This window comes from Lactuca serriola, chromosome 6 (assembly GCF_051521515.1).
Source record: "Lactuca serriola cultivar US96UC23 chromosome 6, Lser_US96UC23_V15, whole genome shotgun sequence".
NCBI lineage: Eukaryota > Viridiplantae > Streptophyta > Magnoliopsida > Asterales > Asteraceae > Lactuca > Lactuca serriola.
The window spans coordinates 5,440,631-5,465,873 of NC_136413.1; the positions used below are offsets into that span (position 1 = coordinate 5,440,631).

At 36.9% G+C, this 25,243-nt stretch overlaps 1 protein-coding gene and 1 non-coding gene across 3 annotated transcripts; both read right to left on the bottom strand.

The window, feature by feature from the left end:
- Nucleotides 1-311: 311 nt before the first annotated feature.
- On the bottom strand, nucleotides 312-418 carry LOC145060858 (small nucleolar RNA R71). Its single transcript, XR_013687040.1, has one exon. It is a non-coding gene; the product is annotated as a small nucleolar RNA R71 (small nucleolar RNA).
- Nucleotides 419-18,501: 18,083 nt separating this feature from the next.
- On the bottom strand, nucleotides 18,502-20,760 carry LOC145057957 (flavin-containing monooxygenase FMO GS-OX-like 4). 2 transcript variants are annotated; one of them, XM_079005872.1, is made up of 7 exons: nucleotides 20,130-20,742; nucleotides 19,920-19,990; nucleotides 19,688-19,840; nucleotides 19,526-19,608; nucleotides 19,297-19,432; nucleotides 19,043-19,216; nucleotides 18,502-18,850 (listed from the first exon to the last, which is right to left on the bottom strand). In XM_079005872.1, the coding sequence occupies exons 1-7, from the start codon at nucleotides 20,665-20,667 to the stop codon at nucleotides 18,650-18,652; spliced, it is 1,356 nt and encodes a 451-aa protein (XP_078861998.1). In that variant the 5' UTR covers nucleotides 20,668-20,742; the 3' UTR covers nucleotides 18,502-18,649. The 2 variants fall into 2 exon arrangements, 1 of the variants encoding a protein (XP_078861998.1); XR_013686210.1 differs by lacking the exons at nucleotides 18,502-18,850; nucleotides 19,043-19,216 and having other exon boundaries at nucleotides 19,376-19,432; nucleotides 19,688-19,824; nucleotides 20,130-20,760.
- Between the last annotated feature and the right edge of the window lie 4,483 nt (nucleotides 20,761-25,243).

A 25,243-nucleotide genomic window follows, 5' to 3' on the forward strand; every position in this document is an offset into this window, starting at 1 on the left:
CTAACACCGCAATTCCCGTGACCGCTACTTTCGAACTAAAAGGCCATATTCTCGCTCAACTCAAGGAGATTACTTTTTATGGGAAGGATCACGAAGACGCCTACAAACACTTGGACGAAGTGAATGATGTGGCCGACTACTTTAATGTACCGAATGTCCCCCGCGAGACCCAGCTTCTTCGCATGCTCCCAGTCACGTTCAAAGGAGCTGCAAAGGATTGGTTAAAGTTACTTCCTCCCGGATAAGTCACCACATGGGCCAAGATGAAAGAGGAGTTCATTGATCACTTTTGTCCGCCCTCCAAAATAGCAAAGCTAAAGAAAGCAATTGCCAACTTCGAGCAACAGCCCGGTGAGTCTCTTTATGAAGCATGGGAAAGATACAAGAGTTTGCTTAGAAATTGCCCACATCACGACCTCAATAGCCAACAAGAGGTCTCCATTTTCTACGATGGATTCAATGTCACCACAAGGCAATTGCTAGATTCTCAAGGTCCGCTCACGAAGAAGGCGCCCCCGGTAATCAAGGAGCTAATTGAAGAATTCTCTAAGCACTCTAGAGAATACCATAATCCAAGAAACGAAGTAAGTCGGGGAGTAGTGAACGCGGCAAATGATAGCATAGCGGCGGTGATAGCTAAGCTTGATAGTCTTGATAGAAGAATGACAAAAATGGATCAAACAATCCATGCTATGAGGGTGGGATGTGAAAATTGTAGAGGGCCCCATCTCACCAAGGATTGTGATGTGGATGAGAATGGAAATAAGAAAGCTCAAGTGTTCTATTCAAGTGGCGATCGATACGACGAAAATTGGTGAAAACCTAAGAAGGACTGGCTCCCATACGAAGAGTATAAGAAGGCTAAGGAGGAAAAATACAAGCAGAAGGAAAGGGGACTAGATCAAAGAGAAGAACCGGTAGAAAAGAAAGTTGATTTGAAAGAAATGTTCACTAGATTCATAGCCGCGTCCGAAAAGAGACATAATGATCACGATGTTGCAATACATGAGACCAGAGACATGCTAAGGAATCAACAAGCATCCATCCTCAACATTGAGAAACAGCTGGGACAGCTTGCACACCAAGTGAACGAAAGAAGACGGGGTCAACTTCCAAGTAATACCGAAACCAATCCGAGAATGGAGAATGTGAGTGCAGTGACCTCCAGTAAAGAAGAAATTTTCACAGATGCACAAAGGATCTCCAAGAGGAAGACAGAAAGGGCAGAAGAGTCGACTCCAGCAAAACCCAATCTGACTCGCTGAGTCCCTCTAATGGACTCGACGAGTCCGTGCGTGAATAATAAAACTGTCAGTCCTTTAAAGCCATATAACCCTCCTTTGCCATACCCAATTAAAGCCATGCCTGCAGAAAAATTCGAAGCATATAGAACCTTCATGAAGCATGTTAAAGCCTTACAAGTTAATATGCCATTTGTGGAAACAATGCTCCAAACACCAAAATACTTCAACTTGCTAAAAGGTCTTTTTGTTGCTAGGAAAGATTTGGCTGAAGTCGCGGAGGTACTATTGAGTGAGCTGCCCGAAAAGAAAGGCGATCCGGGGAATATTATAATTCCGTGCCAGTTTGGTAAAGAAGTTGTCACCCAAGCATTGACCGACTCGGGTGCAAGCATCAATCTGATGCCTTTATCTTTCTTTAAGAGGTTGAATTTACTGGAGCCGAGACCGGTAAATATGAAGATCCATTTGGCAGACAAGACAATAATTCATCCGCAAGGCGTTTGTGAGGATCTCCTTATTAAAGTAGACAAGTTTATATTTCCGGTAGACTTTGTGGTGGTTGACATGGAAGAAGACCCCAAAATTCCAATCATTTTGGGGAGATCATTTTTAAACACCGCATGTGCCTTAATTGATGTATGCGAGTCTACATTAACATTGGGGGTGGGTGATGAGTCCATAATATTTAAAGCTATGCCAGAAGCCAAGCAAAAGGAGGAAAGAAAAAGAAAACATCTCACTGATCCATTTGGATGATGAGATATTACAAAAAGAACTTGAACTTTTGCAAAAAGAAGATCCAACCAAGTTTCTGCTACATTCTGGAGAGGATGGAGATGTTAACAAGGACTTGGAGGAGTTAGAAAAGCTACTGGAAGAAGCCGACTCAGAAAACAACCAAGAAATGGTGGAATACGATCAGACTCGCCGAGTCACTTTACTAGACTCGACGAGTCCAGTCGAATTTGATAATAACTTGGACGGTTTGGATCTGCTGGTTGCTAGTCCTCTGTATAATCTGGATTTGAAAATTTTTCCTCATTCTTTAGGAGAACAAATAGAAAAAGAAGACATGGATACGGAAGTTCAACACACTTATATAGCATGTCTTAATGCAAACACACTTGAAGATGGGGTGAGCACAAAGAAAGAAGAGGAGGCAAAAGAAAGGAGGGTGGAAGCTGATCAACCATTCATTACCAAACCTAGAGCACGCAACTTCACAAAATACGAAGTAATTCAGTTTGAAGGAAAAGAAGTGCAAAAGAAGGTGAAAACGCATGGGGTAAAGAAGAAAAAGAGGAGAATGGAAGCCCAAGCAGCTGAGGATGATGCTGTGAAAAAGAAGAGAGAAGAAGCAAAACGGGCTTACAAAAAGAAGATTCACGCTTACAAAACGAAGTACAAACCACAAAAGACTAGGCGTGCATTCCCGATGATGGAAGATGACGAGACGTAGATGGGAAGGAGTCCAGCTAACGACTCCTTAAAAAGAAGCGCTTGGCGGGAGGCAACCCGTTATTTAGAGTTTGCTTTCTTTTACTTTTTTAGTTTTGTTTGCAATTTTTCCTTCGTTTTTAGATTGTTAATTCCCCAATTCGTCGGACATGTCTGCTTAAGAGTGTGCATGAGCTAAGTGTGGGGTGAAATGATTTTTTAGATAAATGACAAAAATTTTAAAAATTATGAATTTTTTTTAAGAAACTCGTCGAGTTTGATCGTAACTCGACGAGTTTATATAAATTTCAGAAAAAAAAAATTGACATCGCGACTAGACTCGCCGAGTCTGACCCCGACTCGACGAGTCGGTATTATTTACAGAAAAAAATAATATTGAAATTACTTTTACAACCGGTAACTAGGGTTTTAACCCTAATGAATCAGTTTTTTTCACACACACTCGCCGTGCGCCTCTCTCTCAACTCTCTCTCAAGCATTCAAGTGTTCTACCATTTTTCTTCAAAATTTTCAAGTTTCATCACAAAAGCTAACGATTTTCTTCCTCTTTTCTGTTAAAATCATGAGTTTAAGGCTATCTATAATGTGAATTGCATAGAAAGAATCGATTTTGAATAAAATTAGATTTCTAGGGTTTCGATTTTTCAAAGATTATGATGTTTTGCATGTTTATTCTTGCCTAAAAACCTTATATACATGTGTCTAGACAAAACCCTTGAAGAAATTTTGAGATTTCCTGGTCCAATTTAGACCAACCCGCCGACTGAATCGTGCAGTTCGTGCGACTCGCCGAGTCGTACATGGACTCGACGAGTCGAGTCGGGGAACATGTGCATGACGTTTTTAATTATAACCTGTGTTTCTGGGTTTTGTGTCTTTGTTTTGCAGAAAAAAAAATGTTCAGCAGGGGGCAAAGTTCTAGGGGACACCAAGGTGGCTTTCCTTGGTTAAATTTCCCACAAATTGAGTCCGCTTCAACAATGCGGAAGTGGAAGAAGAAGTTAGCAGACATAAGGAAGAAGGAAATATATGTGCCCAACAGGATAGATTGGGATTGGTTGCAAGGAGTACGCTATGAAGAGGAGCTAGCTCCGTATCTTTTAAAGGAGTTTACCCACGAAGGAGAAACAATGATTTGTGATGGGTGGAGCCGGGTCTTTCGAATCCAAGAGCCGGTGTATTTGGAGCTATGCCTAGAATTCTTCTCCACAGTATCTTTCACGGGGGGAGTGGAATGTTATCACCCAACAAGTTTCAGTTTCTGTCTTGGGGGTGAATTTCATCAATGTCCCGTGCTCGACCTTGCCTGTCGATTGGGAATTTATGACCAGCCCTTGGTCTCAACCGATATCTTTCGGGCCTTTTTGGGGCAATCCCACATGGTGTTTCCCGATGGAGTTACTAGCACGGGGTGGTGGAACACGATTGGCAACAAAGTTTATATTCCAAAATCGGCACAAGAGGGGAGCATCTGATCACCTACGCACCGCCTTATTCATCGTCTCATTTCATCCACTATTAACCAAAGGAAGGATGATGACAAGGTTTCTAACCTTGATGTCTTCTATTTATGGAGCATTATCACACCCGACATTTTTTGTAATATTCCATGGTGTTTGGCTTCATATCTATCGGAGGGTGCGGTTAAGGATCGCAAAACTTTGCGAATCCTTGGTAGTATGTTTGTCACCCGGCTAGCCAACTCGTTTGGGTTGATGACCCGTGGTGCATGGAACTTTATGACGATGATTCCTACACCTCCATTCAATCCAATTCTTTTCCGGCGGGCCAGGATTATTGAAGATTATGGTGGTGGTCATTATGCTATACCGCATGATGATCCGATTGTTGGTCCCGAAGCACTGGGGAGGAGGGTTCGTTCGAGGAGAGAGCGGGATGTGGAGGAAGAGCCGCCGGTGATTCCGGTTGATAATGAAGAAGTACCAATGGATTGGTACAATGTGGAGATGAAGCGGCTACAAGATCAAATGGCGCGGGGCATTAATTTTAGCAACCAATCACATATCCAGCTTTTCGATCATTTCAACATATCGCATATTGATGGCGGTAACTTTCCGTACATTTCATCGTGGGACGAGGTGATTAGTGCAAGAAGGAGTGGTGCGGGAGGAAGTGGAACAGCAGCGGATCATGACGAGGAGGAGGATTGATTTCTTTGCATTTTTTTTATTGAACAATTTTCAATTTTTATGTTTTTGTTTTTTTTTTTATTATTCAGTTTGTTTGAATGTGTTCGGACTTTTTACTGTTTTGTTTAATGTGTGGTTGCTTTGATTATTTTTCAGAATTGAATTAGGAATGCTTGCATATGAGAGTTAAAGTTCTAGAGTCGAAAGGGTTATAAGAGTGATAAAGAGTCAAGGAAGGGAAGCATTAGAGTCAAAGTATCGAGTCTGGTCCTTAGGGACATGAGCGAGTGAGTCCAGAAGTGAGGAGAGAATTTTGAAGATTTATTGGAGGCTGGAATATGTGTAGAATTCCAATTTTTTCGTCCAGAGGTGTACTCGTCGAGTGCACTAAACTGACTCGACGAGTCGTCTTGTATTCTCACACACATGAAGATGTCCGCGCTTTGTAATGCCCGCAAATCTGGGCTAGTCAAATTAGAGGCAATAGGGGTCGAAAACGACTTTTCGACAAAAGATTATTTAGAATAAATAATCTTAACCAAGTTGTAGAGTATTTTACAAGGTTTTCGTACATATAAAGAACGCCGAAAACCGAGTTATAACGAAGAAGTTATGACCCGTTGAAGTTTCGCGACGGAACTGGCACGATACCGGGAAGCGTAAATAGTGAATTTACGATAGAGCGAGATTTAGCCTTAGCGATCTAAACGAAAGTCGTAGAATATGTTAAACTAAGAACATCGATAAAAAGAACGCCCAAATCTGACTTCGTATGAGGAAGTTATGATTTTTCTAAGATTTAGCATAGCAGTGCACAGCCCGAAATCTGAATTTTAGATCGGTCGATTTTTAGCCGACGGGATCTAAATGAAAGTTGTAGTACTCATAAATACCAACGCGTGGATATAAAGAACGTCGATAATAGAGCTCGTATGCAAAAGTTATGGACGAAGCTTAGTCCCTACTTTTCGAGCGCGGCGAATTTGATACAGTTTTGTAAATCCGAGATAGAACGAGAATTAGCCAACGAGGTCTAAATGAGAGTTGAAGATCTCATTAATAGGAACTCAACGGTAAAAGGACAGACAAAAATGGAGCTCGTATGCAAAAGTTATGGACGAAGCTTAGTCCCTACTTTTCGAGCGCGGCGAATTTGATACAGTTTTGTAAATCCGAGATAGAATGAGAATTAGCCAACGAGGTCTAAATGAAAGTTGAAGATCTCATTAATAGGAACTCAACAGTAAAAAGACAGACAAAAACGGAGCTCGTATGCAAAAGTTACGGACGAAGCTTGGAGACTACTTTACTATACACTTCCTATAAATACAAGGGTGAACTCCTCATATTTTCTTCACACCATAAGCCTTTCTTTCTCTCTCTAACTTCTCTATAGCCTCCCTAAACCCCTCCCAAGTCTACGGAACCTCCCTAGCACGAGAAGAGAGCCCCGGAGCGCCCGACGGCTCCGAGAAGAAAAGCTTTCGGCTCGGAAACGCTGCTCCAGCGAAGCCCGGTTTTTAATAAAAACCCGCTGTAAGTGAGCTACGCCTATAGTATATTTAATATAGATTTTATTTAATTATAGTAACATTGTTAGGACCTTAAAATAATTATTTAGGCTATTATTATGAGTTATATTGAGTGTTATTTAACGCTTATATAATAGTAATAATAGCTAGACTATTAAATTAGTCTCGTCAAGCGTTAGACTAAACTCTAGTGGTAATGATACTAGGTTTCGTCAAGGGATAATTGTTTTAAGAGTAACGAAGTGCTGTCCGAGTGCCGACTCACCACCTTTCAAGTGAGTGCATAGTCCCTTTCATCTTACACATAGATATGAAGTATTTTACGTGCTATGTGTGCATATTATCTGAATACTTGCTATCTATGTTGGATGAACGTTTTATACATGTTTTAAAGGATTTAAACTGTATACGTATTTTATATATACGAATATGTTGGGTATGAGATGGGTAGATGAATGATGAGAGATAGAAGATGACGTGAGTATATATTGGCAGCTATAGACTTAGTGCCTATGAGACGAACACCGGTAGCTATGGACTTAGTACCTTTTAGACGTTGGTAGCTATGGATTTAGTGCCTGTTGGGAATTGGTAGCTATGGACTTAGTACCTATTAGTTAGACGTTGGTAGCTAAGGATTTAGTACCTGTTGAACATTGGTAGCTATGGACTTAGTACCTATTAGATAAAGACTGGTAGCTATGGATTTAGTACCCGATGAATAGACTATAGCAGCTATGGAATTAGTGCTTTATGAACGAACATTGGCAGCTATGGATTTAGTGCCAGTCCTATAACCCTGGAAGTAAGGGACTTCGGAATAAACGAATGCAGGATAGACGACTCTTAGGTTAAATCCTTAAGAGTAAAGAAGATAACGGGGATGGGTAATGGGGTTAATTGTTTGATGATTAAACATAACAATTATATTATTGTGGGTTGAAAACCCTATGTACTCACCAGGTTTCCCAACCTGACCCACTCAGTTTATGTATATCACAGGTGACGAAGTGAAGTGACATTACACTGAGAGATTTAAAGAGATGTAGATCACTAGTGTAAATCATTGTAAGTTCTGTTTATGCTTATGTTTCGGTATTAACGATGACATCCCAAACGTTTTAAAAGGAAATAAATACGTTTCCTCGAAAATGTTTTAATAACGTATTTACCATGTTTTTCTGGGAACACATTCCGCAACCTTTTTATAAAACGAAGTACTCTGATTTTCATAAAGCATAAACAAAATCGGTCTTTTCTGGCCGTGATTTTGGGGATGTCACACGCTTATACTCGACGAGTCACGTATATGAATCGACGAGTCATCCATTTTTAACCGAAGGGGATTGCTGATTTGATGCTGATACGAGTACCACTTGACCATTTATTCTTCCTATATTGATTCATGAAGATCTTATATTGTTTTTCCGCGTATTTGGAGCGACCCACACGAGATTTTGACACCCAAGGCATGGATGAGCTGTTCCCATGCCAAAGTCATCTGAAGATGGAGCTCAAAAGAAGAAAGATCACCCTCACAACTACTATCCCAGGGGAGTTTGTTCCAATTCCCTCTTTATTTTCTTTTTATGTTTTTATCATGCATAATATGCAATGAGGGCATTGCATAAAATAAGTGTGGGGTAGGGGGTTGGTTACATATTAGAAAATTTAGAGTCTTAATTTAGGATAATTTTAAAATTTGTTGCATACCAAAAATATTACTTAGGACTTAATTTAGAAAATTTTGGTATAAGCAAATTAGGATTCCATGTTAGAATTATGTTGATGATTGCATGAAGACCCAAATGTTTAGTTGAGCCTATATACGTTCTAGTGCATTTGTGGCTTCCTTATTCTAGTGAAATCATGGGACAAAAACACGACCCTGCTCAGCCTGAGGGATGCAATATGTTTAGCAGCCTAAACCTGAAATGTATCCAGGAAGATTGTTATCGTTAGCCAATAAAGGTTGAGATTAAGCACCCCTGCTTAAGCATGTAGGGATTTGAGTGAAAAAAAGTGAGGTACATGTTAAAAAAATAGAGAGAATTACAAGAAAAGTTTAAAGAATTTTGGAGCAATTAAAGTGAAGATCAAAAGATCAAAATTCCAAGAAATTCAAAAAGTTGAAGATACAAAAAAATCAAACAATAAAGGTGGTGAATTCAAAGAGATCAAAGATCAAATTATCAAGGAAATTAAGAATTAAAAAGAGCTCCATGGTGGTATCGAAAAGTGTAATTCTAGATTATGTATGCTTGGGTTGCTCAATTAAAAACACCTTGAGGGTAAGAGGTTTTCTGCGGATGGATTCGGAGGGTTGCATAAAATGAGCATAGTTCGGGGTGAGTGGACGAGTGTTTATGAGGATTGTAAGTATTTGGAGTGTGAGAGGTCTTTAGGAAAAGTTTTAGACACAAATGCATGCGTTGCGGTCTTGGCATAATAGCTGGGTTAGATTGGAGTTGTCATATATGATTCTAATGTTCTAAAATTTAGTTTTGCTTGGGAGCAAGCAAAACTCAAGTGTGGGGTATTTTGATATGTGCATATTTAGTTCATATTAAGTATAGATTTTTGTTCATTTATTAGCTAAATTATTGCATTTTATGGACAAAAGGTACTTAAAAGTGTTTGAATTATATTTTCAGTCCAAAAATGAAGCTCGGAAGCAGAAGGAAGCAGGAGAAGCGGTTGAGAGATCAAGAATGGAATAAAGAAGAAAAACACCAAAAATAACACCTACTCGGCGAGTAGGGTCGACTACTCGGCGAGTCCAATCGAAGAATCGAGAAGATAATGACTCGAGATCCCAGAGACTTATCGCAATACGGGGACTGAGAGATGGACTCGACGAGTCGCCACCTGACTCGACGAGTCGATTCGTATATATAAAGATAACTCCTCAGAACGATAGGGGAGAATTCTGAAACGATTCAGAAGAGTTTAGCTGCGATTAAGAAGGCAGAAAAACCCTAGAAGACGACGAAAGAAGCTAGAATTCAATCCCGAAGAGGAATTGAGGCAAATTTTCATCATTCCACTTATTCTTTTTTTTTTATCATTATGGTTAAGCAATTTGACTTTGTTTGTTTGCTGTTATTTACTTCAATTATGAGCTAAAACCTTAGACTTTTGTTTGGGGATACAAAGTTGACAATATGGTTTGATTGATTGGTAGGATTAATTCTAAGTTGGTGATTTTTTGTTATTTTAGCTTGCTAAAGAACCTTGTGTGTGAATAATAATTAATTTTCTGTTAATAGGAAGATAATTAATTAGCATGAACATCTATTGATTATTAACCTCATATGCTATGTGATCACTATGCAATATGTCTAGGATTAATGAATATGAAACTAGAATTAATAAGAAAATTGAGTAAATTCATGTGCAAGCTTGTAAGATGACCATCAAACAAGAAGTTAATTAAAAGAATAAATTAGTTAACTATTGCAAGTCTAACTTAATCCGAATAATTAATCTAGTAAATTTAATTAAATTAGACAACTGGCCACTGTTTAAGTTAGTTTATTTACTAAGGATTAGGGTAGTGAATACGAATCTAATCACTTGAATTGGTAACCAACGAAAGAATTAATCCATTGCACCTTTACCTTGAAATCAACCATAGAATCAACTAAGTTGAACTAAACAGAAGTTTCCTTCCATTTATTGAATCTAGTTAAGTCTTTATTTTCTAGTTCTTAAATTAGTAATAGTTAGTAAGTTTCTAGTCTTGTAAAACTAGAGAAAACCCCTACTTATTAAGTAACTTAGGTAAAATTATTTTTTAATTTTAATTTGTCGTTCCCTGTGATCGATACCCTGCTTATTTAGCTATACCACAATTGAAAGGTTCACTGCCTTTTGTGTGTTATTTGATAATTAAAAGTAGGTTTAAAACTAAGTGAGTTTGCACACATTAGTATCCCTTTCCATAATTCGAATTGTGAGATTTGGCAATTAGTCTGAATTGTTTAGACACACATATGAACTATCTAAGGCAAAGGTGTATAAGTTTAAGAAGCCTTGATAAAAGATTATCAAAGCATTGGGTATTAGAAATATGAACTTAAAGAAATTCAATAGGCATTGTTTTCCTGAAAGTTAAGTTGTTTCTGAATACATGTCAAAGCTAGTGGGAGCATAAGTGTTATGTTTATAACAATCATCGTGATACTGGGAGCATAAATGTTATGCTTGTATGATTATTAAGGCAAGTATTGCAAGTTAGCAATATTAATTATAGAAAACAAGAGTCATACTTTGCAAAGTCGCAAGGGTTGAAAAGTTGTTTTGCTATAATTAAGGGAGAGAATATTATGCTTCATTTCAAATCTAAAGGCTTAGGTTGTTGAATGTTAATAAATTTAGTCAAGAATACATAGTGCGTTCTCAAATTTCGATTATGATCATGGCATCCCTCTTCATAGTTCGAATTTTGAGAATGTGACAAATAAAATATTATGGCAAAAGATTGATAAAGTATCAAATCTTTATGTAAGACATTATGCATCGTGTCCCACACGCCACGGGTATAGGATCGATTGCAAATGCTATAATATTTGACCATTCTAAAATTTTCCAAATGTCAAGCGCATTTACAGGGAAAAAGGACAAGAATCGGTTTTGACTAAGATAATTAAACAACTATCAAAGGATGATCCAAAGTTCGCTGAGGATTGGTCGCTTGTGAATATTTGGAAGTATGGTATTGGATGGACCATATCGACATTATTATGAATAGATAAGATTCTATTAAGAATGAGTTGTCATATGGAAAATATGGAAATGTTTCCATATTAGGAGTTGGATATTGAGAATCAATGTCTAGATTAGAAACTTTTATGCAAAAGGATGTTCAAAGGAATGTACTTTGAGTGAGAGACATCACATCTAAGGAATTGTATTGTAACAATCTCCGATAGAGGACTTTGTAATTTCATTGACAATAGTCATTGTGACTTTAGTGCAGTGACATTACGAAAGGATCATTGCATAAAATGTTAGAATCTAGCATATTCTATAAGTGGCAAGAATTTGATATTCTTTCACTTGTGAAAAGGATTAGGAGTTGTGAAATGAGTATGATTGGAAATGTGTTCATTTGATCAATTTCACAAAGTAAGAATCATAGGTAAACATTGTGTGCATGCTAAGAGCATGGGACAAGTGTTGTAATAATTCAAGTAACAAGTTGATTACCCGAAACAACAAATAATGAGTAATCAATATGGCGATATAAAAGGTGTTTTATTTATACTCAAAGGTTTGAGGCCATATGGGATTAGTATTATTCTTGTGTTCCACTTTGCATGTTTTGACTTCCTGAATAATTTAATTGGTTCAAAACAGTCAAATTATTCAAACGGACCACAGTCGTTCATATGTTGGAAGTAGGTATGAATGAAGACTGTCATGAATTGATGTGTGGATTAGACATAAGCAAATGTTTGCTGCAACGTTCATGGGTGCTTATGAATATGATTTGAGCATTGGATTAAACCCACGCTCACTTGGATCACTTCGTGGATTTCATCACAAGTGATTGGTGAGACGATAATATCTTATATTCTTGAAACCGATATGTGTGAGTTGTATCTTGCGAATCGGTTGCACATTGATAATATGTAAACGCACCAGTAACTTGGTGTTATAAAACATATTGTTGTTTGTTATTCGGTGAGTAAGTGCAAGCGAGCATTTAATCAAAGTTTATCCGTTCCTTTTATTCAAAGTAGGATAAAAGCGATATCTTTGGGCCCCTCGATGATTTAGTGATGGTTCCTAAGCGCTTGGCCAAGCCGGGACTAATTTGATGTGTTCAATTGTAGTCTGTTATCAGTCATCATAAATCGGAAATCGGGAAATAGTATAGAGAGAATGATTAAGTTCATGTCTCATATGTAACACCCAAAGTTTTGAAGGCCAAGAAAGGAAAGAAAACCCTAATTTTTAGGGGCGACTCGGCGAGTCCAAGGAGGAACTCGGCGAGTCCGAGCGGGATCCGTGTCGAGGAGTAAGTAACCGACTCGGCGAGTCAGCCAAGGTGACTCGACGAGTCTGGTCTGTGTGTGGAAAACCCTAAATTCGGGACTTGGAGCCTATATAAACGTCTTAATCTTCTTCCTAGGATTCCTTACTGCCTCTTCAGCCCTGGATACCAAACCCTAGCCGTCATATCCTTTGATTGAGCCATTTTGTTGCCTTGGAAGGTGCATTAAAGCTTGGAGAAGGAAGAAGGAACTTGGAGGAACAAGAAGGGATTGTGGAGCCTTTCTGAGATATTGAAGGTAATAAGTCGTCCCTCTCTCCTTTAGATCTTCCATGGTTGTGAGATTTGGGGCTTTTAAGCCATGGTTTGACACCCATTTGAGTTAGAAGTCGGATCTGGAGTTGCTACTTCAGATCCAAGTGTGTTATGGACTAGAGAAGCATAAAGTATCAGCCCTTGAGTCAATGTTGAAGCCCCTTGGCCTTAAAACCCTAGTTTATGGTGTATTTTGCTTAGATCTCCTTCTCTACACGTAAAGTTTGCAACTTTACGTGAGGAATAGGCTTGGGAAGGGTAGATCTACAGATTTGAGTCCCTGCATGACTCAAAAGTCCTCTGCATGTATGAAGGACCGGATGGACTCGGCGAGTCCTTTGAGTGGACTCGGCGAGTAGCTTGAAGATGAGGAGGAACTCGACGAGTGGGATGAACAGCTCGTCGAGTCGGATGAAGTTGGGCATGAACTCGGCGAGTTGGAAGAACAACTCGGCGAGTCATGGACTGACTCGGCGAGTAGAGTCGCGAGGAGAAGGACTCTGGACTTATGAACTCGGCGAGTCCGTAGGGTGACTCGACGAGTAGGGTTGACCTGGAAGGTTGACTTTGACCAGGACTTTGACTTTGACCTGAGTTGACTTGGTTGTCTTTCGGGGGTCAATTAGACTCAGTGTTGCCTTGACATTGGTAGCTCGGAAAGCGAGTGGAGCAGGGGTTCAGAGAGTTGTCGGTCAGCAGCCAGAGGATTATCAGCAGAGTTCAGCAGTGCGAGGTGAGTCTCCTCACTGTTTGTATGGGTCTAAGGCACCAATGTCGGCCCATTTAGAATATGCATGAAAGACCAAGGGGCGGCTTCTGGCACACAGTATGTTATTATGTATGATAGGAAGACCCGGGGGTTAGCCCTAGGCAGTATGCATGAAAGACCAGGGGGCGGCTCCTGGCACACAATATGTTATTATGTATGATAGGAAGAACCGGGGGTTAGCCCTAGGCAATATGTATGAAAGACCAGGAGGTGGCTCCTGGCACACTGTATGCTCTTTAGCTAAGTAGAGTAGTATGTACGGTTGTCTTTGTGATACTTGCATAAAAGACCAGGGGGTGGCCCTTGGCACATGTCTGTAAGACCAGGGGGTGGCCCTTGGCACTTGTCTGTAAGACCCAGGGAGCGGCCCAGGCTTGACCAGAAAGACCACGCGCGGCCCGTGGCATAATGGCAAGACTATGTTTGGCACATAGCACCTTACTTGATTATGGATAAGTCGGTTATGTATGGCTCTTGGCTATGAATGGTTTGTATGGTATGTGGTATCTGGGGAACTCACTAAGCTTCGTGCTTACGGCTTTCAGTTTTGGTTTCAGGTACTTCCGGTAGCGGATGATGGAGCTCGGGATGATCGCATGGCACACACCATAGATTAGTCAGTCTGGGAATGTTTTACTCTGATAATGAGCATGTGTTTTGAAAACTAATACTTTGTTTATGTTTTGAAATGATGATTTTACTTTAAGTGATACTTTATTAAAAGAAATTTTTAGTCTTGAATTTTGGGACGTTACATCATATCTATACGATATCTAGAATGGAGGAATATATGATCCCTTATCTAAATGACACGCGTATCTGATAGGATCAGAGTTGACAGCGGCTTTAGAAAGCTACGATTGCAGATCAGGATCTGAAGCCATATGCAGAATAGTTTTTAGACTTATCCAAGTGGGAGACTATTGGATTAATGTCTAAGTCCATAACTATTTTGGTATGTACTTGACCCGATGGTGCATGGTCCTTTTAGGTTGCCTTCACCAAAGCAACTTGATAGGATGAATTATGGAGAGAAAGGATTAATTACGGTTTATTAATATATTATGAGAATAATATATTAAAGGAGAAATCATATTGTTTAATTAATATTAGTCAAGAATTAATTGATAATTAATTTTGTGGCTAAAAGAGATTAATTAAATTTAAGGGACTGGAATTGTAATTATAAGATAATTGCAATTGGGCTATGGATTACCTTATAATATAAGGTTGGACGAATTCTATGGTGAAACCCATTAGAAATCGTCCAAGGCTTATTAAAGAAGGGTCCATGCGCTGCTTAGGGCTTAAGCAGTCAGTTTAGGGTTTCCTAGTTCAAAACCTTAATAGCCTATATGTATATAAAGGACCCTTAAGCCCCAAAAACGTGGTGGACATATTCCTTAGGGTTTTCACACATTTTGGGCAGCCTCCTTCTCTTCTCTTGTTCATCCTCTTGCTCTTGGTGTTTGTGAGCCATTAGAGGAGTGACATTTGTGACTCTAAGCTTTCTAAAGTCATTACAAGGAGGATTTGAGATTGTTATTGCTACATAACAATCAAGGTAACATCTTAAACCCTATTTTATGTTAATATGATTAATTGCATGCTAGATCTAGGGTTTATAGCTTTGGATATTCAATTGCATGTTCATTAGACAAACTAGATCAAAAAGCTATTAGGGTTTGCATGTACACCATAGGAATGATGTATAGTCTTAAACCCATCACAAAGTTGGATGAAAAACATTCATGCTAATCAAGAAAAGTGACAGATTACAAGAATACCCCATTTATTTGTCAGAAAATAAACACCAACCACTACTGCTACCTACCACCAACCACCACTTCCACCACCACCACCACCGCTACTATCACCACCGTCACCACCACCACTACAACCACCACCAACCACCACTGCTACCGCCACCACCACCGCCACTGACAACCACCTATGCCACCGCCACTACTACCACCACTACCATTGTCGCTGCCACCTCCTCCATCTCCACCGCCACTGCCACCTTTACTGTCACCGTCGTCACTGTCATCACTATCTCCACTGCTGCCACTACCACCGCCACTACCTTAACCACCACCGCCACTACGACTACCATTACTACCGCAACCACCACCACCACCACTATCATCACCTACTACCACTACCACCGTCGCCACCGCTTCCATAATCATTTACACCGTCACCACTACCACCACCACCACTGTCACCTCCACCACCACCATTACCATCACCTAGCACCACTACCACCATTGTCGTCATCACTACCATCACTGCCACCACCGACACCGACACCGCTACCCTCATCGTCGCCATCACCACTACCGTCGTCATCATCATCACCACCACCACCACAACTGTCACTACCACTACCATCACCTACCGCCACCTTCACCACCACCGTCGTCACCGTCACCACCACCATTACCATCACCTAGCATCACTACCTTCGCCGCCACCACCACTACCACCGCTACTGCTGCCATTGCCGAGAATTTTTATATTTTTATAATTTATATAATGTATTTTTACATATAAGTTAGAAAATAAAGTAAAGTTAAGCAAAACATGTAAATGGTTGTCATTTTACATAGACTTCAATTTCATTTCCTACGAACCGAACAAATTAGGCATTAATTCTAATTCCATTTCCTGTCAACAAAATAGGATATGAAATTGGATTCAAATTTCTGACAGATGTGTTTTCCAATTCCAATTTCAATTCCTTTAGAAACATCCCGTAAACCATAAAGCATGTTAGTATCTTTTGCACTCAATAAATAGCTTAAATGAATACTCGCCACCATTTGCTTTCTATTGATATTTTTATGATGATTAAATCGCAAATTTGTTCTGGAAGTAAGCTTAGTCATAACAAATAAATTGCTAAATGGTGTGATATTGTCAAACCAACTCCTATAAGATTTTTATATATACCTACTAAAAATTAAAGTAAATTACACGAATGGTTCTTTAGCTTTATAATTTTTCCCTAAAATGATCCTTACGAAACTTTTTTCTCTTAGATGGTCCCTATGGAGCAAACATTGCACAAAATGGTCTTTACCGTTAATGTCCGTTAGATTAATCAGTTAAGTTGAAATTTTTTTGGATAAAAACTATTTCTGTTATTTTTTCAAACTTGCTTAAGGATAATTTGTGAAATTTTACACAATGAACATTTGAAATATTACAATTTTAGTCTCTTATTGTTTTTTCTTTTTACATTTTCGACCCTCTTTTTTCACAACTTTGTTACTATATATTTTTTAAATATATCAATAATTTTTGTTGTTTAGATTTTATCTAAAATAATTAAATTAAAATACATAATTAAATATTTTTGTTTTCTACTTTTTTTTATCTAAAAGTATTTGGAGCGTAAAAACATCATTTTATTACATTTTAGTTTTTATATGATGTAATTTTTAAGATTTATCTTCATTTATCTTATACAAATATATTTATTTTTTTGAAAAAAACATGATGTGTTATTATAAAAAATACGTTATTACAGAATAGTATGTTGGTATTTTATTTTAAAAATATAAGTATGTGGATTTGAGTTAAGGATAAAAATATATTTCGGTTTTGTTTTCACAATATAAGTACACTAAATTTTATATTGACTTGATATAATTTTTTTTGAACGGAGCTTCGATATAAAATTTTGATATATAATTTTAAAAATTATTTAGTTTTATCGATTTTCTAATATATTCCTTAATAAGATATAAACCTGTCAACGTGAAATAAAAAAATGTTTATTAGCTAATATGTAAGTATGCTATTACAAATGCTAAGATAATTAACCACGTGAACAATATGACATTAATTCCATTTAATTCATTTTATAAATTAGAATATAATAATATTTTATAAATCTATATAAATGGAATTAAACATAAATAATATCATATTAAACGGAATTAAACGAAAGTAATATGATATTGATTCCGTTAAAAAAATTATTTTCCATTAAATAAAAGAGTAAATTACACCCATTCCAAAAAGAAAAGTAAATTACATGAATGGTCATTTAGCTTGTCAGTTTTTTTCTAAAATGGTCTTTATGAAACTTTTTTCTTTGAGATAGTTCATATGGATAAAGACTATTTCTGTCATTTTTTATATTATTCATATAGTTCATTATTTTAGCATGTATAGCAACGAAGTTAACTATTAGTTAACATATGTTTTTAATTTTTCTTTGAAAAATTCAAGTCTTATTCCTTGAGGAATATTCTAAATTTGATAAACTAAATACTTTTTTTAAAATTCAATATCAAAATTTTATATCGAATCAATATAAAGTTTACTATACTTATATTATAAAATCACAACGGAAACATATTTTTATATTTAAACTCAAAACCACATACATATATTTTTAAAATAAAATAGCAATATATTATTATTTTTATAATAACGTATTTTTTATAATAACACATCAAATGTTTTTCATAAAAATAAATATATTTGTATAAGATAAATAAAGATAAATCTTAAAAATTAAATCATATAAAAAGTAATAAAATCATGTTTTTGCGCTTCAAATATTTTTAGATAAAAAATATAAAACAAAAATCTTTAATTATGTATTGTAATTTAAATATTTTAGATAAAATCTACACAACAAAAATTATTTATATATTTATAAAATATATAATAACAAAGTTGTGAAAAAAGATGGCCGAAATGTAAAAAAAAAAAGTAAGAGATTAAAATTGTAGTATTTCAAATGGTCATTATATAAAATTTCATAAATAGTCATTAAGCACAAAATGATAGAAATAATCTTTATCCAAAATTCTTTCAACTTAACGGATTAATCTAATGGACATTAACGGTAATGACCATTTGTGTGTAATATTTGCTTTGTAAAAAAAGTTTATAAGGATCATTTCAGGAAAAAACTATAAAACTAAAAGATCATTCATGTAATTTACTTTAAAAAAATATTTTGTAGTGAACAAATGTATTTGTTTTGCAACCATTTAATAAAACATAAACATTTTTAATCATAAATTTCATCTTTTATTGATATAATTACCTAAACAAATTCATTATTTTGTAGCCATGTTCTATACAAAAAAAAAGGGTTTAGCAAATAACACTTTTCAAAATGAACAACATAAAATTACATATTTGACCTTCCCTTGTTAATAAGACTCCCCTTTAAAAGAGATTTGCTTCGTAAAATCTTGATAAGCTTGCAAAACCAAATCATCATCTTCCCATTCATCACGATAAGTCTCGGGTCTTTCTTTTCTACCCAAAGAAGCTGCAGAATACATTTTCTTTCTCCATTCTTCCGTTTTTGGGGACCCACATTGAGTGGCAATCCAGTCATTATACTCAAACTATCAAAAAAAATTAACACCCATAACCCCATATGTTATCAAATGGTATAGTTTGACTTTTAAAAAGTCAACGTCACTAATTTCGATTGATACTTGATAAGTTGACTCAATAGTCAATACCCACATTCTATACAGCAAAATAGCGTAGGAGCAAAAGCTTTAAGTTTGACTAAAAAAGTCAAAATTAAGTACCTGGTAGCCAGTCATATTATGCGTATATCTTTTTGGCACACCGGATGCTTGCAATGATGCATAAAATGCTTTGACATCTTTCATCATTTCATCTGGTGATGGCAGAGAAATTCTCCCTGATAATATGCCAGCAATCCATTCGCTTTGGAATTCAAATTGGGGGAAAGGAGCGATCTGTAAATTCGATTAACAAGAAAGTTTTTAATTGTTAAAAAATCGGAAGATGATGAATATGTTGAAAAGACGATGTTAACCTTCCATGGCAATCCAACGAAAGAAAGCCAAGGGGCTAATGATGGAGGGAAGACGTGCTTATAAAGTGGGCCCACCCGATTGTCATCAACTGTCACGATACCTTTGGTATCAAGAAATGGGAAACTATACTTGTACCTGAAGATCCAGTAAGGTATATATCAGCGTAGTGTTTATTTTTTATTTAATTCAGAAAGAAAAAGACCAAAGATACAAGAATCTTTCTTTTACCCTGTGCAATGTAGAATAATGTCAGCAGAGATCTTGAACCCATGTTGAAATGAGATACTACCATCTTCATTAGCACTCTCTACCTACATTAACATTATAAGGATGTTTCTTTTTAACTTAATGCAGAATAAAGAAATCAGAGTTTTTCCATTAATCAAATACCATAGGACGTAGCCAAATGTTGGTGAATCCAGGTAGTGATTGATCTTCTTCATTAGAGGTCGACCAAGATGCAATATGGACTTCCTTAGCAACACTTGCAATCTCTCTAGAAATATCAACAGCACTTGCAGAGCTCCCTATTATCACCACAACCTGTCAAACCCATTGCTCAACGATCAATTTGCTCAAAATCCGTGCTTGAAAACCCTAGAAGATACAATAACGATGATACCTGATCTTGGAAGGGCTCCGGTGTACGGTAATTGTGGCTATGAATCTGTTTCCCCGGCCACCGATCGGCGCCTATGAAGAACAAGATCTCACTTAAGATTCTTTCGATTTCAATTTTATTTAGAATTTAGGGGTATACAGTTTCAATTTGATGATCATGAACTTTGAACTAACGAAAAGGGTATTGAATCGAGAGAAGAAGAATGAATACCTGGAATCTGTGCGATTCGAGGATCTGTATAATGTCCTGTACAAACAACGACAGCATCAAAAGCTTCATCGAGATGATGTTCTTCTTCTTTTCGCTTTATTGATCTCACTTCCCACTTCCCGTTTTCTCCTTGCGAAACCCGGCTCACCTCCGTGTCAAATCGAACTAACTCGCCGATTGCAAACTCGGTGGCGTAATCCTTTAAATACTCCAACACTTCTCTGTGACCCGGGAACCTCCTTGGATCTCTGTGACCCGTTTTCTTTGCTACAAACGGGTACTCCCTCAAGCTCATTGCTTCTCGGGGTAAGTTAGTCCGGAGAGACGCGTAGAGACTTGAATGGACTACAGGACGATTTGGGTCGACGCCGATCGGATCGGGTTCGGTTTTGTTGGTGTATATCCAGGTGCCTCCGACTTGGGATTCTCTCTCGAACACGACGACGAAGTGGCCCTCGCGCCGGAGGTGGCGGGCAGCTACTAGCCCAGCTGCTCCGGCACCGATGACGGCGACGTCACGGGCGGCGATGGGAGGCATGGGAGAAAATTATTGGGTTCACATAAATTTTGGATTGGATATTTGATTGTAAGTAAAGAAATCGATGAGCAATCGTCGTCGATGATGACGACAATTCAGTCAATTGTTGAAAAAATAACAGAGTATCTCTGCAGTGAGGCAAGCCTTATTTTTTTTTTCTTGGGAAAATGGTTAAACGGCGAATGAAGTTTTCTAACGGTTCAAAAAACCTCAATCATGTTTTGTCTGTTAAAAAAACTCAATAAACTTAACATTTTGTCTAAAAAGCCCAATGAAGTTCCACTTTCCTTAGAGTCAAATAAGAGAAACAGATGATGTGACTTATTACCGTATTGGAAAAATGACTTGTTAGGCCAACGAAGTTTCCAAAACGTTTAAAAAAATCCAATCATGTTTTGACTGTTCAAAAAAACCCAACGAACTTAAACAAAACAAAATTGGGATTTTTTGTACGGTTTAGAACTTTGTTGGACTTTTTAGACAAAATGTTAAGTTCGTTGGGTTTTTTTGAACAAAGAAAACATGATTGGAGTTTTTTGAATGGTTTGGAAACTTCGTTGGGCTTTTAAGTCATTTTTCCTTTTTTCTTTTGTTGTAAAATGGGCAACTTCAGGTTCATTTTTCTAGGGATAATGACTTGAAAGGGTAACGAACTTTCGACTTTGTTTACATTTAGTCACTAAATTTTTTTTCGTTATCTATTTGTCACTGAACTATTGAAACTATTCACATTTTACCCTTATGACCGGCTGTTACCGGTCATAAGGGTAAAATGTGAACAGTTTCAATAGTTTAGTGGCAAATAGATAACGAAAAAAAAAGTTTAGTGACTAAATGTGAACAAAATCGAAAGTTCGTTTCCCTCTAAAAAGTTCAATGACTAAATATGAACAAACTTCCTATTATACTATGTTTTAGCAAATTATTTATTTTTGTTTAATTGTAGCAACATTTGTTGATGAAGAAATCTATGAAATAAAAAAAACAAAATATAACATCCGGATTTCCAGGTATCATAATTTAAGTATTTTTCTTTTGAGTTAAGAAGAGAGACTCGACGAGTTGACGCCTCAACTCATCGAGTAATGTCGCGACTGATGACTCAGATTAATGAATGGACTCGACGAGTCGGTGAGGCGACTCGACGAGTCGGTGAGGCGACTCGACGAGTCCGCGTTGTTGGCAGAAACCCTAAATCTTTGGGCCCGAGCCATATTTAAAGGCACTTATGGCCTTCAATTGCGACTACCTTTCCCATAAGTGAGAACCCTAGCGAGCTTGAGTGTGTAGAGTGAGAGGAAGAGCTATCTTGAGCTTTTTGGTGTGATTTTGCAAGAAAGGAGAAGAGTTCCAGCAAGAGGGACCAAGGAAGGTTATTGTTCTGAGTTATTCAAGCAAGGAGCTTCATTCTGAGGTACAAATATGAACCCCTTTTCCTTCCCTATTGTGTAGATTCCATTTTGGGGTTAGGGCTTGAATCATTTCATCTTTGGGGTTTTGAATGCCTCAAACCCCTCTTGAAAGTTTGTGTTATAGATCTGGACCCTTCTAGGTCCAGAGAGCCGAGAATATGAAGCTTTAGTAGAGTAAACCTTGGGGTTTGAAGTTAGGAAGCATTTATGGGATTTTTATGGAATATATAGTTACTTTCATCTTACAAATAGATATGAAGTATTTTATATAAATTACGTGCTATGTGTTCATATTATTTGAATACTTGTTATCTATGCTGGATGAACGATTTTATACATGTTTTAAAAGATTTAAACGGTATATTTATTTTATATCTACAAATATGTTGTGGGTGAAACATGGGTAGATGAAATAGTTGATGTGTGATGAAATAAAATGATGAGAGATAGGTGATGATAATTAGGTAAATAGATGATGATGAATAAGTGATGTAGGATGAAAAGAGATACCATAACCTTAACCGGCAATGTGGCGATGTAGTCATCTACCAGAGTATAGATGGCGACCACGGAGTATTCTAGACAACCCAGTGGAAACACTAGCAGGCCCATAACATGTAGGTGATGAATTACGAGTTCATGCGATGTTGTAACTACGTATTCATGCGATGATACTCTAACCCCTTACTATGAATTACGAGTTCAGACGATGTTGTAACTACGTATTCATGGGATGTCACAAATTCCGCATGCCAAACCAATGGTCATAATTCACATCAGTGAGAATGATTCATTTTTTTGTAAAACCAAAATCAGATTGGAAATTTTGATTTTTTATTTTGGAAAATGTCAAACCATTGGTTTTTTATTTCGGTTTTGGTTTTTTGTTTTTTTTTTAAATATAATTTCAGGTTTTTTTTTTAAATATAATTTCAGGTTTTTTTTTTATTTCATAGATTTCTTTATCAACAAATGTTGCTACAATTTAACAAAAATAAATAATTTGCTAAAACATAATACAAGAGGAAGTTTGTTCACATTTAGTCATTGAACTTTTTAGAGGGAAATGAACTTTCGATTTTGTTCATATTTAGTCATTAAACTTTTTTTCGTTATTTATTTGCCACTAAACTATTGAAACTGTTCACATTTTACTCTTATGACCGGTAACAGCCGGTCATAAGGGTAAAATGTGAACAGTTTCAATAGTTCAATGGCAAACAGATAACGAAAAAAAGTTTAGTGACTAAATGTGAAAAAAATCGAAAGTTCGTTACCCTTTCAAGTCATTATCCCTTTTTTTGGTTGGTATTCAGTGTCATCGGGTATATAATATTATAATGTTATCGGAATTAACTAATGTTAATGTTAATGAGGATTTAAATTACGATTTCATAAAAGTTGTATGATGTAAATTGTTGTATATAATGGTGAGTTTGATCCCGTAATGATTAATATTAATGAGGATTTAAATTACGACTTCATAACAGTTTTATGATGCAAATTGTTGTAGTATAAAAGAGCGAGTTTTATCCTTTACACATTAATATTAACGAGGATTAAAATTATGATATAAAAACATTATGGATGAAAATGAGGCAATGTTGACGACCAATGTCTCCATCCTCGTCCTCATCATCCTCGTCCTCATCCCCAAGCGGATGTTGGAAATCAAATCCTCTCTAATTCATAATTTGGGTTTTTTTTCGGTCTATTCCTAATCTATGAGCATAATAACTCAATTTATGTAAAAAAATAATGTCAAGTTTAATAAGTGATCGAAACCAGAAGCCATAATCAGATTGTGTTTACATCTATCATAAAGTTTAACAAACATCAAAGTAAGATGTGACTGTTTGGTATACGGGACCGTTGAACTCGAAGGGACAATTGACTAACTCTTGGAATTGTAAACATAATTGGGTATACAAACTTTGTTTGTGATGTTCTAATAAAGATCAATTCATGTTTAGTGGACTTAATTCAAATTCAATAAATTATCAATATATATATATATATATATATATATATATATATATATATATATATATATATATATATATATATATATATATGAAAGTGAATATACCCTTAAAGGTATATAAGTTTAGGTAATCAAACTCACTATACTACATTGTTTTGTATCATATATGCAGTCTAATAGTCCAAAGTTCTTAAAATTCAACTCCTAATTTGATTCACTTCAAAGATTTTTATAAATTTCACTATTTTCTTCATCTTACATAAATTTCATTTTAAACTATAATGTATATAATCAGGTAGGTGTTCGACAGAAAGATGTGATGTAACATGAAGGTAATAGTGAAAATTTGAAAATCTTGAAAGTAAATCAAGTTAAAGATTGAAGTTTAACAACATTATAATGCATATATGATACAAAACGACGTATTATGGTAACTTTGAGTACTGATAACGTGCCCCTAGCACGGGCTAGAAGCCGCGCTCAGGACGCGCTAAAGACGCCTTAAGGCAGGCCACCAGTCCAAGCTACTACCAACATAGTTGTCGCGACGAAGTCTCGCGCCCGCCAGCATCCCTCTAGAGTTAGACGACCACGTGGAAGGCGCATCCCTCGTCGAGTGCCTTCCACTCAGCGACAAACCCAACGGCTCCAAGCGACAAGGAGTATGCTCAGAGCATTACTGCCTAAACCAATTACTAGCTCTAGCACTACGAGGAGCAAGATTAACCGATCAAGGCGTTAGATCACGTTGGACCTTATGACCTTGTCCCTGTACGGACTCGCAGGAGGTCTCGGTATAAAAGGCCTCCTCTGCCACCTCAAACGGTAAGTCGTTCTTTCCTAGCTCTCACCATACACTCTTAGTTCAGACACTAACTTGACCGTCGGAGCGTTTTCCTGGGAGCCCCTCCCGGAGAACGACTGACTGTTCTGAAAGATCTATTATGTTCAAGAGTAATATTAAAATGATATTGCTAAATAACATATGATACTAAGGGTCACACTAACAACAACTTGATACAATTGATTATTTATTAGAAATTGATTGTAATAAATATTCACAAACTCTTTTAATAAATTGGGAAAATACTCGTTTCACGAAAATAATTATTTTACAATACAAGTAACGCATTATTTCATAAGATATGAATTAATAAGTTATGCACAACTTTTTGGACTA